Genomic DNA, 14,108 nt, shown 5'->3' with positions numbered 1-14,108 from the left:
TATATGCACTAATATTAGAGCATGACAATTATGTTTAGCAAATGTGTCTAATTATACAACGGTAGCTTTAACTGGATTTAAATGGAAATGTATCTTCATGTCTGCATCAGTTAATATGACATTCCAAGACGAAGTCGCCTATCCCATCACTTTACCTGGTTGTTGAAGCATGAGCAATGATATTTCCTCCAATAGGTTTTTTAGGATCTGCAGCAAACATGGCTGCTCCATCCACTTGGGCTACCACCTGGTTGGTGATTACCACTGCTACACCAAACTGATGGAGAAAGGATAAATGTCATTTTTTTGTGGCCAAAAGACCTTACTGCTGCCACCCCTTTCCCCACAAAGTAATGAATGATTAATATATCTTCCTATCTGTGAAACCAGGCCCTGATGTTCTGGCCTCCCAGCAAGGCCCCTGAAAATTAGGTAGGCATTCTCTGTCCTGATCCCACAACTTACCTCATCAGCAAGTCGCAGAAGCATCCGCAGAAACCTGGCCAAGTGCATCTGCCTGGCTGAAAGCTCCCCTCGACCCGAATAGTCCGTTCTGTAGAGGGCAGTGGCACTGTCTACAATTAGCAGTGCATACCTACAGTGAACAAGGAATCTATGAAGCCTATTTCGAGCCTGTGTCAAATTCTCCCTTCCTCACTACCTTGAGCTTTCATATTCAGTTACACTTGTACATAAATGTTTTATTAAAATATTTGTACAGCATTCGTGTCTGAGACACTATATAACGTGTAAAGTTTCCAATAAGTTCAAGTGGATTATGGCAGTGACTTGACCTGAACCACAATGCAACAGTGTCAGACTAAGAACTAAAACTTAAATCTCCCCATTTCTATTTCAAGTTACTATCAATTTGGCCAAATAGCCTATATAAGATTCAGTGTCTTCCACTAAGCACATACCTAGATTCTACCATCATGGCTGATGCTTGATAAAGGAGCTGGGTCTGGTGGTCTGTGTTGAACCCTCGAGCATATGCTACATTATCCAGGACATCACTGCCAGAGAGGCCATATCTAGAAGCGAATAGAGAACATTTTTAGACTGCAAAGAAAACTCAGGAAGACTGGAAATTAATCTCTAGCAAAGTGATTGCTTGATTAGGTAAGAAGTGTTAAGGCTAAAGAATATTAATTCCCTTTCTATTAGAAGTCCAGGCAAACTAGAAAGAAATGACAGCAGCACCTGCTTTGGAGTAGATCTGCTGAACAGGACTTCAGGATAAATCAGATTTAGTCTTTGAGGACTCCTAAGCCAAAACAAATTTCCAAATACCATGTTCCAAATGTTCTCCTGGAAAAACCAATGCAACATGACAGAATTGGAACTGAAACAAAACGAATCACTCAAAGACCAATTAAATTCATATAAATTGTTGTTACAGAGGAATAAAACCCTTTTTTTTTTTTTTTTTAAGAGAGGGAGAGAGGGGGTTTGAGGGGCAGAGGGAGAGAATCTGCAGCAGGCTCCATGCCCAGCACAGAACCCAACTTCGGGCTCCATCTCACGACCCTGAGATTATGACCTGAGCTGAAATCAAGAGTCAGATGCTTTACCACATGAGCCACCCAGGCGCCCCTAGGAATAAAACCTTCTAAGCAAGCAGTCAAAACTTTAAGAAGTACAGGTCATGATCCCAGGGTCCTGGGATCGAGTCCCGCATCGGGCTCCCTGCTCCTTGGGAGCCTGCTTCTCCCTCTGCTTCTCTCTCTCTGTCTCTCATGAATAAATAAATAAATAAATAAAATCTTAAAAAAAAAAAAAAAAAACTTTAAGAAGTACAAGTAGATTTCATTTCTCCTATTCTTCCTTGCTAATAACTAGTTACAGTTAAAACATTATATGACATGTATCCAGTATGATTAAAACGGATACCTTAGGGGTGCCTGGGTGGCTCAGATGGTTAAGCGTCTGCCTTTGGCTCAGGTCATGATCCCAGGGTTCTGGGATCGAGCCCTGCATCGGGCTCCCTGCTCTGCAGGAGGCCGGCTTCTCCCTCTCCCACTCCCCTTGCTTGTGTTCCCTCTCTCTCTCTCTGTCAAATAGATAAATAAAAAAGAAAAAAATCTTAAAAAAACCCAAACTGATACCTTAATTCATCTTATACCTCAATGATTTTTTTTTCCTTCACATTTAAAAAAGGCAAATAAGGGGCGCCTGGGTGGCTCAGTCAGTTAAGTGTTCAACTCTTGATTTTGGCTCAGATCATACCTCACGGTCATGTGATGGAGCCCCACGTCAGGCTCAGTGCTGGGCATGAAGTCGGCTTGGGATTCTTTCTCCCTCTGCCCCTCTAGTGGGCCCCCCCCACCCCGTGCTCTCCCACTCTCACTCTCAAAAAAAAAAAAAAAAAGGCAAATAAGGTATTTGCTATTTTTTTTCTTTTTATTAACATACAATGTATTGTTTTAGGGGTACAGGTCTGTGATTCATCAGTCTTACACAATTCACAGCGCTCACCATAACACATACCCTCTCCAATGTCTATCACCCAGCCACCCCATCCCTCCCCCCGCCCCACCACTCCAGCAACCCTCAGTTTGTTTCTTGAGATTGAGTCTGTTTTGTCTCCCTCTTTGGTTTCGTCTTATTTCATTTTTCCCTCCGTTCCCCTATGATCCTCTGCCTTGTTTCTCAAATTCCACTTATCAGTATGATCATATGATAATTGTCTTTCTCCGATTGACTTATTTCGCTTAGCATAATACCCTCTAGTTCTGTCCACGTTATTGCAAATGGCAAGATTTCATTTTTTGATGGCTGCATAATATTCCACTGTGTGTATGTGTGTGTGTATACACACACACACACACACACACCACATCTTCATTATCCATCTGTTGATGGACATCTAGGCTCTTTCCATAGTTTGGCTATTATGGACATTGCTATTAACCTCGGGGTGCAGGTGTCCCTTTGGATCACTACATTTGTATCTTTGGGGTAAATACCCAGTAGTGCAATTGCTGGGTCGTAGGGTACTCTATTTTCAACTTTTTGAGGAACCTCCACACTGTTTTCCAGAGTGGCTGCACCAGCTTGCATTCCCACCAATAGTGTAGGAGGGTTCCCCTTTCTCCGCATCCTCGCCAACATCTGTCATTTCCTGACCTGTTAATTTTAGCCATTCTGACTGGTGTGAGGTGATATCTCATTGAGGTTTTGATTTGTATTCCCCTGATGCTGAGCGATGTTGAGCACTTTTCCAAGCGTCTGTTGGCCATTTGGATGTCTTCTTTGCAGAAATGTCTGTTCATGTCTTCTGCCCATTTCTTGACTGAATCATTTGTTCTTTGGGTGTTGAGTTTAAGAAGTTCTTTATAGATTTTGGATACTAGCCCTTTATCTGGTATGTCATTTGCAAATATCTTCTCCCATTCTGTTGGATGTCTTTTGGTTTTGTTGACTGTTTCCTTTGCTGTGCAAAAGATTTTTATCTTGATGACGTCCCAATAGTTCATTTTTGCCCTTGCTTCCCTTGCCTTTGGCGATGTTTCTAGGAAGAAGTTGCTGCGGCTGAGGTCGAAGAGGTTGCTGCCTGTGTTCTCAAGGATTTTGATGGATTCCTGTCTCACATTTAGGTCTTTCATCCATTTTGAGTCTATCTTTGTGTGTGGTGTAAGGAAATGGTCTAATTTCATTCTTCTGCATGTGGCTGTCCAATTTTCCCAGCACCATTTGTTGAAGAGACTGTCTTTTTTCCATTGGACATTCTTTCCTGCTTTGTCCAAGATTAGTTGACCATAGAGTTGAGGGTCCATTTCTGGGCTCTCTATTCTGTTCCACTGATCTATGTGTCTGTTTTTGTGCCAGTACCATACTGTCTTGATGATGAGAGCATTGTAATAGAGCTTGAAGTCCAGAATTGTGATGCTTCCAGCTTTGCTTTCTCTTTCAACATTCCTCTGGCTATTTGGGGTATTTTCTGATTCCATACAAATTTTAGGATTATTTGTTCCATTTCTTTGAAAAAAGTTGATGGTATTTTGATAGGGATTGCATTGAATGTATAGATTGTTCTAGGTAGCATAGACATTTTCACAATATTTGTTTTTCCAGTCCATGAGCATGGAACGTTTTTCCATTTCTTTGTGTCTTCCTCAATTTCCTTCATGAGTATTCTATAGTTTTCTGAGTACAGATTCTTTGCTTCTTTGGTTAGATTTCTTTCTTTCTTTTTTTTTTTTTAAAGATTTTATTTATTTATTTGAGACAGAATGAGAGACAGAGAGCATGAGAGGGAGGAGGGTCAGAGGGAGAAGCAGACTCCCTGCCGAGCAGGGAGCCCGATGCGGGACTCGATCCAGGGATTCCAGGATCATGACCTGAGCCGAAGGCAGTCGCTTAACCAACTGAGCCACCCAGGCGCCCCTGGTTAGATTTATTTCTAGGTATCTTATGGTTTTGGGTGCAATTGTAAATGGGATCGACTCCTTAATTTCTCTTCCTTCTGTCTTGTTGTTGGTATATAAAGGTATTTCCTATTTTTTAAAAATTATTTTTTCCACCTCTGTAATGGCTACCTAAGACATGAATGCTTAACACTTTGAGCATTCACAAGTAAGACAATTTTCACTCTCATTAAATATACCATAATGGGGCATTTCTTTTTTTTTTTTTTCCGTAAAGATTTATTTTAGAGAGAGGAGGGGGAAGGGGCAAAGGCAGAGGGAGAGAGAATCTCAAGCAGATTCCATGCTGAGCACAGAGCCCCACATGGGGCTTGATCTCACGACTGAGATCACGAACTGAGCCAAAATTAAGAGTCAGATGCTCAACTGATGCGCCACCCAGGCACCCTAATGGGTCCCCATTTCTTCAAAGGTATTTTGATTTTATCCATTTATTGAGGCACAACTAAATGCCTGCATCTTTACAAAGCTTCTCTGCACTTCTCAAATAGATGTGATTTTCCTCTTCTGCACTTCCAGAAAACTTGGTTTAGGCCTCTTTATGGCATTTGTGAGAAGCTACCTTACCATTCTTTTACTAGACTACAAATTCCTTGAGGGAAAAAACTAAGCCTCTCTTACCTAGCACTTTTTTTATACCTAAATTCTGAATAAATGATACCGAATAAAGCTATCCACAACCCAAACAAAAAGACAATCATATCACTTCAATCCAAGTAGTATTTTCATATTAATGTTAACCTAAAATCATTATAGTCCAAAAGTACAACACCGACTCCCTTATGTTATAGTTTAAAAGAGAATCTGTTTAAGCAAAATCAAGGCATTCTTTGAGAACCCTAAGTTTCTATGTTTATGATTCTATCAGTCTTTTACAGAAGCAAGTCTATTCTATGTGGAGAATCTGATCTTTACAAAAGCATACACTACATTAAACCTATTTTGAGATTTAGCTTTAGTAATAGCTTTAATAGCTTTCCTCTGGTTTTTCCTCCCAGAGAGAATAAACAGATATGTATTTATAATATAAAATAATACAATAATAATAAATATACATGACATACAATTGACCATTTTAAGCTTTTTAAAATGTATACTCCAGTGGAGTAAGTACATTCCATGCTGTGCAACCATCACCACCATCCATGTCCGCTTTTTATCATCCCAAACTGAAACTCTGTATCCCTCAAATAATAACCCCCAATTCTCCTCACTCCCTGCCCCTAGGAACCACTGTTCTACTTTCTGTCTTTATGAAATTGACTACTTCAGGTACCTCGTATAAGAGGAATCATTACAATCTTTGTCCTTTTTTAACTGGCTTATTTCACTTAGCATGTTTTTAAGGTTCATCCATGTTGTAGCATGTGTGAGAATTTCTTTTTTTTTTTTTTTAAAGATTTTATTTATTTGACAGAGAGACAGCGAGAGAGGGAACACAAGCAGGGGGAGTGGAAGAGGGAGAAGCAGGCTTCCCACGGAGCAGGGAGCCCGATGCGGGGCTCGATCCCAGGACCCTGGGATCATGACCTGAGCCGAAGGCAGACGCTTAACGACTGAGCCACCCAGGCGCCCCAAGAATTTCCCTTTTTTTTTTTTTAAAGATTTTATTTATTTATTTGAGAGAGAGAGAATGAAAGACAGAAAGCATGAGAGGGAGGAGGGTCAGAGGGAGAAGCAGACTCCCTGCCGAGCAGGGAGCCCGATGTGGGACTCAATCCTGGGACTCCAGGATCATGACCTGAGCTGAAGGCAGTCGCTTAACCAACTGAGCCACCCAGGCGCCCAAGAATTTCCCTTTTTAAGATTACTATTCCATTTTATGTTTATATGACATTTTGTTTATCCATTTATCCAGTGATGAATAAGCCGGGTGTTTCCACCTTTGACTACTGTGACTAGTGCTATTATGAACACCAGTGTACAAGTATCTGAGTCCCTGTTTCAATTCTTTATATACTCAAAAGTGGAACTGATGAATTTTACTATAATTCTATGTTTAATTTTTTGAGGATTCACCACACTATTATCCATTTTTGTTAATTTTATGTATAGTGTAAGGGTCTAAACTTATCTTTTTGCATGTTGATATTCACCTTCATTAGCACCATTTATTGAAAAGACAACTATTAAGGAACCATTAAATTGCCTTGGCATCTTTGTCAAAAATCAAGTGACTATAAATGAAAGAGCTCACTTTTGAATTCTTAATTCTGTTCCACTGATCCACATGTCTGTCCCATTCCAGCACCACACTGTCTTAATTATTGTTGCTTTATAGTAAGTTTTAAAATTAACAAGACCAAGACCTCCAATTTTGTTCTCCTCCGTTACCCCAGAATGTTTTGGCTATTCTAGGTCCTACACATTTCCATATAAATTTTATAATCAGTTTGTTGATTTCTGCCCAAATGCTTCCTGAAATTACAGTAAGGATTGTGCTGAATTTCTAGACCAGTTTGAGGGACAATTATAACTTTAATAATTCTGTGTCTTCCAATCCATAAATATGGACTGTTTCTCTATGTAGATCTTCAATTTCTTTCAGCAATGTTTTGTAGTCTTCTGTTAAATTTATTTCTATTTTGATTTTTGATCATTTTGACAGTGAATGGAATTCAGTGCTGTGAATGACAGAATTGTTTTCTTAATTTTTCAATTGTATACTGCTTGTATATGGAAACACAATGGATTTTTTGCATAGTGACAATGTATCCTACAACCTTGCTCAACTTAGTTCTAGTAGTTTTGTGTATATGCAGATTCCTTAGGATTTTCTACATACAGGATCATTTCATCGGTGAATAAAGATAGTTCTACATCTTCCATTCCAATCTGGATGCCTTTGATTTCATTTTCTCACCTGATTGCATTGGCTAGGACCTCCAGTAAATTCAGTATATTCCACCTTCAATGGAATGTAAATGGTGAGAGTGGACATCCTTGTATTGTTTGCGATCTTAAGGAGAAAGCATTCAGACTTCCACCATTAGGTACAGTAGCTATATGTTTTTTGAAGTGAGATATAGTCCCCAACCATTATGGTTAAATTGCTTATTTTGCTTTTCAATTATGTCAGTTTTTGTTTCACATATTTGGGAGCCTGTTATTAAGGTATGGATATGTTTGTAATTGTTCTATTTTCCCAATGAACTGACTTTTTAATTATAAAATGTTCCTCTTTATCTCTAGTAATGTATTTTTTTTTTTTTTTTTGTCTTAAAGTCTATACTGTCTGATATTAGTATAGCCAATTCTCTTACGGTTTCTGTTTGGATGCAGTATCTTCCCATTATTTTTTCTTTTGACCTATTTATGTCTCTCAATCTACAGTGTTTCTCTAGAAAACAGCATATAGTTGGATGTAGTTTTTTATCCAGTCTGACAATAACTCACAGATTTTAAAGAGTGCTTTTTTGGGGCGCCTGGGTAGTTCAGTCATTAAGCGTCTGCCTTTGGCTCAGGTCAAGATCCCAGAGTCCTGGGATCGAGCCCTGCATCGGGCTCCCTGCTCAGCGGGAAGCCTGCTTCTTCTTCTCCCACTCCCCCTGCTTGTGTTCCCTCTCTCTCTATCTCTGTCAAATAAATACATAAAATCTTAAAAAAAAAAAAAAAAAAGTACTTTTTTTTCTAAGGAAGGTCATTCTTCTGAACTACACATATAACTTTGAGATTTAGACCAGTAAGAGAAGAAACACTCTTCAGACATACGAACCCTGGCAATCACTACAGTGACAGGTGCAGCCAGATTTCTCTCATCTTAGGGGCACTTGGGTGGCTCAGTCAGTTAAGCGTCTGCCTTTGGCTCAGGTCATGATCCTGGGGTCCTGGGATTGAGCTCTGTGTCTGGCTCCCTGCTAAGTGGGGAGCCTGCTTCTCCCTCTCTCTCTGTTCCCCCAGCTCTTGCTCTCTCTCTCAAATAAATAAAATATTAAAAAAAAAAAAAGATTTCTCTCATCTAATTCAGTAACCTACCTCTCAGCCACTGCTAGCAGCCGTTCTGGCCTAAAGGTACCCTCAGTGTCAATGTACATGGCCTTTCCTTCTCCTCCACCTCGGTCAATGGGAAGCTAGACAGAACAAAAAGAACAGTGTGGAAATTAACACTGTACTTCTGATATAACTAATCAACTTCCCCACGCACCCCCAATAAAGCAAAGGGAAAAAAACATTTTAAAGAGTCAATCAGAAGTAGAGAGGAGGAGGCATTCCCTTCTGATAGAAATACAGCTAGTAGTAGATATGAAACTCCTGGTGTTCCACAGCATGCAAAGCTAGACTCTTGCCAGAGTTGGACTGCTTGGAAATACAGTCCAAAGTAGGTGATAAAATTCTGTGACTGAATGCCAACACAAGATTGAACAATTCTCTCAAGAGTACAAACCTTTGAAACATCATTTACTACCTTAGCTTTAATAAGTTAGAGACCCTGATCCAATACCCAATTGATTTTGTCACATCCAGACCACACTTAAACTTCACTTTATTAAGCTGAGTTTGCTTCTGCGGGTCCCTAAAGGGGCTTGGCAATGTCCCAGGGGCATTCTTCGTAAGTTTAAAGGATGACTGAGAGAGAAGAAAAAAGGGGTTTATTCCAATAGTATCTACAGATGTTAAAAATAAACAAAAGGAGAAAAAGGAAAATAGTTAAAAAAAAAAAAAGGAAAGAAAAGGGAGGAATGCCATCAATATTGTCTTATGAGCTACTTAGGGAATTCTTGGTTTTAGGCTACCCATCCTATGCCAGACACCTTTGAGTTCTACAAATTTTATGTGAATGATGCTAAAGGGCAGTTTCCACCCTAGCAATCTACTTTGGAGCAATAATTCACCTTTAAATTCTGAGGAAAATCCTTTAAGGACATTTCACAGTAAGGGCCAAGAAGCATCAAATTTTCTTTCTTTTCCTATTTCTGAGAAAATATTTTTAAAAATCATGCAAGTACTATATCCTTGTATTAAAAATTCACACAATATAGAAATGAGTAAAAATCGAAAGCTCTTCTTTATCACTCCCATCTTCCAGAAGTAATCTTCCAGATCATCATCACCTATGCATTTTCAAACAACACTCTTCATATGTGGTTCTGCCATTACTGTGTAAACTTTAGAATATTAATCCCAGTGTCCTTTCCTTAAAATGTAGATAAAACCCACCTTATGGGATTGTTCTGAAGATTAAGTAACTCACAAAGTGTTAAGACAGTGCCTGACATACAGAAAGCACTTCGAGAACTGATGATATTCTCTACCTCTAAGGCACTGACCTTAGCTCAGTTACAGAGGCTTTGTTAATTCGGAAAAGGAAAAATGATTATCATTTCAAATGTTGGCAGATAAATCTTTTAAATCCTAAGAATCCATGGAAGGAGCAAAGGATATGTATACAACAAAAGAGGGTCTTGACAAAGGAAAGGTTTGGAATCACTGGCCAAGAGGACAACAAATGCTTAGTTTTTTGGGGAGGAGAAAATCTTGACACTCAAGGGCTAAAAATTAAAGAATTAAGATGAATGAGGATCCCCATTTCTCTCACTTTCTGTTATCTTTAGTGCTAGCAAGAGAGGAAGCTCTTTTCCAGCTACAAAGACCCAGAGGTCTGGGTATAGGTAGGAAGACTGACAGAAAGTGGACAAGGTCCCAGTGTATTATTGAGCCAAATTTCAAGGGGATGGACCGCATACTCTACACTCCAGCCCATTCTGTCTCCTCCGTCTTGCCCCTCAGTGCCATTGCAGTCATCTTGTATTACTGGACGGGAACACCACCACCAAGTTAGCTATTTTCATAGTACCATAATTTAACTCTTCTTCCTATTTTACATTGATGTAGGTTGTTTTGAACTTTCATCATTTTATAATGCTGTGGTGCAAATTCCTTGTACATTTATCCTTGACTATACGTGAATAGTTGTGTAAGCCACATTTTCTGTCAAAGGGTATATGCATTTAAAATTGGTATGTATGATAAATTGCCTTCTCTGAATTTTAAAATTAGTCTAGTACTTTAAAGAAACATGGTCTGTTCATTTTTGTGATCTGTGGCTCTCAACTTTATGTAACTTCATTATTAGACAGAGATCTAATGTAAGAGTTTCACTTCATTAAGGTAAGAAAATCTGAACAAATGAGAGCAGATAATGTTTAGATTTAAGCCGTAATCTAACATCCTCTCTATACCTCTAGTTCTAGCTCTTAGGCTGGTGAAATGTAATCCTTTCTGTAATTAATGAATTAGCATCCTTTTTCTTTTCTTTTTTTTTTTTTTAAGATTTTATTTATTTGACAGAGAGAGACACAGCGAGAGAGGGAACACAAGCAGGGGGAGTGGGAGAGGGAGAAGCAGGCTTCCCACTGAGCAGGGAGCCCGATGCGGGGCTCGATCCCAGGACCCTAGGATCATGACCTGAGCCGAAGGCAGACGCTTAACGACTGAGCCACTCAGGCGCCCCGCATCCTTTTTCTTTTTAAAAAAGATTTTATTTATTCATTTGAGAGAGAGCAAAAGAGGCAGAGAATGCACAAGCGGGGGAGAGGCAGAGGGAGAGGGAGAAGCAGACTCCCCGCTGAACTGGGAACCCAATGTGGGGCTCGATCCCAGGACCTGGAGATCATGATCTGAGCCAAAGGCAGACGCTTAACCTTTTTTTTTTTTTTTTTAAAGATTTTATTTATTTATTTGACAGAGAGAGACACAGAGAGAGAGGGAACACAAGCAGGGGGAGTGGGAGAGGGAGAAGCAGGCTCCCTGCAGAGCAGGGAGCCCGATGTGGGACTCGATCCCAGGACCCTGGGATCATGACCTGAGCCGAAGGCAGTCGCTCAACCGACTGAGCCACCCAGGCGCCCGACGCTTAACCTTTTGAGACATCCAGGCGCCTCTTCTCTCTTTTTTTGGGGGGGGAGGAGGGGGAAGGGTGGAGGGAGAGAGAGACTCTCAAGCAGGCTTCACGCCCAGCTCAGGGCTTGATCGCATGACCCTGAAATCATGACCTGAGCCGAAATCAAGAGTCGGACACTTAAACTACTGAGCCACCCCCTAATCTATTATTTCAATAAAACATGATCTTAGGCATTAATTCACTGTGTCTGTTTCCAAATCCTCCCATGAATGAAACTATAAGTAAAAAAAGTTTTGGAAGAGATACTTAATACAGAGGTAAAGCAGAAAATGGAGGAGTAGAGTCCTTGAGAAGGTGATCAGAGGTAGTAACCAGATCACACTGATAGCATGCGGTTTTGAAAAGAAAAGGGACACTTTTTCCATTGTAGCCCAAGATAAGAAAAGATGGGTATAATTGTAGGTGGATTTATAAATTTGATGTGAAGAGCAGGTTGGTCATTGGCTGAGTGAGCGTTCAAGAGGAGCATGAAGGTTTGAGAAGAAAGAACGAAGCATGAGAACCGTCTTACTGAATGGGAAAAAGAATGTCTCAACAAATTTAGTAGGTCTGCCAAGCAGTATTGAATGTTAATCTGATATCTGTCAACTTGAATTTAAAGTAAAGACAATCAGCTTTATGGTATGATTTTTCTCCAGTATGATCAGCTATTAAGGAACAGGCACTAAAAAGACAGTTCTCATGGGGAGCCTAGGTAGCTGAGTTGGTTAAGCGTCTGCCTTTGGCTCAGGTCATGATCTCGGAGTCCTTGGAGCCAGTCTGCCATCGGCCTCCCTGCTCAGCAGGGAGTCTGCTTCTCCCCTCCACCAAGTCATGCTCTCTCTTGCTCTCTCAAAAAAAAAAAAAAAAATCTTAGGAAAAAAAAAAAAAAAAAGACAGTTCTCAAAGAAGCCTCTGAGAAGGGTTCATCTAAGACTGACATCTCTCTAGGTGGGGAATATATATCTGAGGAATGACTTTAATGGTGAATCATAAAATACAGACTACTGAAGAAGGCAGGTGAAAACAGGGGAGGCATAGTGGATGATAAGAAAACATCTGAAACAATGATGAAATAATCTGAAAACAATGACGTGAAAGTTTCTAGGACGTGGAAGAATTCTGCAGTAGGAGTGAGTCTTAGGGATAAAGTGCCCTTAATGTCCCTCCCAAAAGATGCTTGCAAATAGCAATCAACTAATATTTGCTGATTTGGTTAGAGCCCAAAAGCTTACCTGGCATGTTACAGCCAGCGTATGACAGATTTGAGTCTTCCCAGTTCGGAATTCTCCAAACATCTCTGTGATGGATCCTGTTTCAATTCCTCCTAAAAGAGCAGTAAGAAACACCTCTTAGTAAAATACAAATGTTTAGAAACAATCCTAGAAATGTCTTTGGAACTCATCAGAAAGATGTATATATAATTTGGAAATTCAATTTTCAACAAGCAACAGCTTTTAAAATACTTTATTTTGAAATAATTCTAGATTTACAGAAAATCACAAAGAAATGTACAGGGAGGATCCATGAATTCTTTTTTTTTTTTAAAGATTTTATTTATTTAGGGGCGCCTGGGTTGTTCAGTTGTTAAGCACCTGCTTTCGGCTCAGGTCATGATCCCAGAGTCCTGGGATCGAGCCCCACATCAGGCTCCCTGCTCCGTGGGAAGCCTGCTTCTCCCTCTCCCGCTCCCCCTGCTTGTGCTCCCTCTCTCGCTGTGTCTCTCTCTGTCAAATAAATAAATAAAATCTTTAAAAAAAAAAAAGGGCGCCTGGGTGGCTCAGTTGGTTAAGCGACTGCCTTCAGCTCGGGTCATGATCCTGGAGTCCCTGGATCGAGTCCCGCATCGGGCTCCCTGCTAGGCGGGGAGTCCCCTCTGACCCTCCCCCCTCTCATGTGCTCTCTCTCAAATAAATAAAATAAATAAAATCTTAAAAAAAAAAAAAGATTTTATTTATTTAGGGATACCTGGTTGGCTCAGTCGGTTAAACATCTGCCTTTGGCTCAGGTCATGACCCCGGGGTCCTGGGATTGAGTCCCACATCAGGCTCTTTGCTCAGTGGGGAGCCTGCTTCTCCCTCTGCCTGCCTCTCCCTCTGCTTGTGCTCGCTCTCTTCCCCCCATCTCTCTCTGGAAAATAATTAAATAAAATCTTTAAAAAAAAAAAGATTTGGGCGCCTGGGTGGCTCAGATGGTTAAGCATCTGCCTTCGGCTCAGGTCATGATCTCAGGGTCCTGGGATTGAGTCCCGCATCGGGCTCCCTGCTCCTTGGGGGCCTGCTTCTCCCTCTGCCTCTCTCTCTCTCTCATGAATAAATAAATAAAATCTTTAAAAAAAAAAAAATAAAATAAAATAAAAAAGATTTTATTTATTTATTTCACAGAGAGAGAGTGAGTGATAGAGCGAGCACATGCAGGGGGAGCGGCAGGCAGAAGGAGAGAGAGAAGCAGGCTTCCCATGGAGCAGGGAGCCCGATGTAGGGCTCGATCCCAGGACCCCAGGATCATGACCTGAGCCAAAGGCAGACGCTTAACCGACTGAGCCACCCAGCACCCTGGTCCCAAGAATTCTTCACTCAGCCTCCCCGAGTGTTAACATCTTACTTAACCACAGTATCAGTATCAGAAAACTGTCAGCGATACAGCCCAGAGTTTGTTCAGATTTCTCTAGTTATAAATGCACTCATCTCATTTGTATATATGTGTATAGTTCTGCAATTTTATCACATCTGTAGCTTCATGTAACTACCACCACAATCAAGATATAGAACTATACCATCACAAGTCAATAAGCAGTA

General features: G+C 40.5%; 1 protein-coding gene across 3 annotated transcripts in view; it reads right to left on the bottom strand.

Annotated features, from left to right (window-relative positions):
- Positions 1-14,108, bottom strand: part of RAD51 (RAD51 recombinase) — a 32,058-nt gene that overhangs the window by 1,146 nt on the left and 16,804 nt on the right. For 2 of the 3 annotated variants that reach the window (XM_034993682.1, XM_034993681.1), the window contains 5 exons: positions 12,546-12,637; positions 8,406-8,500; positions 921-1,034; positions 466-595; positions 156-277 (listed from right to left, as the gene is read on the bottom strand). In XM_034993682.1, coding sequence (XP_034849573.1) covers positions 156-277; positions 466-595; positions 921-1,034; positions 8,406-8,500; positions 12,546-12,637 — 553 coding nt within the window. The remainder of the gene's footprint in view (positions 1-155; positions 278-465; positions 596-920; positions 1,035-8,405; positions 8,501-12,545; positions 12,638-14,108) is intronic. The other variant, XM_034993683.1, reaches the window with a different exon arrangement.

The sequence above is a fragment of the Mirounga leonina genome, unplaced genomic scaffold (assembly GCF_011800145.1).
Source record: "Mirounga leonina isolate KUSES-001 unplaced genomic scaffold, KU_Mleo_1.0 Mir_91, whole genome shotgun sequence".
In the NCBI taxonomy this organism is placed as follows: Eukaryota; Metazoa; Chordata; class Mammalia; order Carnivora; family Phocidae; genus Mirounga; species Mirounga leonina.
This window is presented reverse-complemented; position numbering and strand designations above follow the sequence as displayed.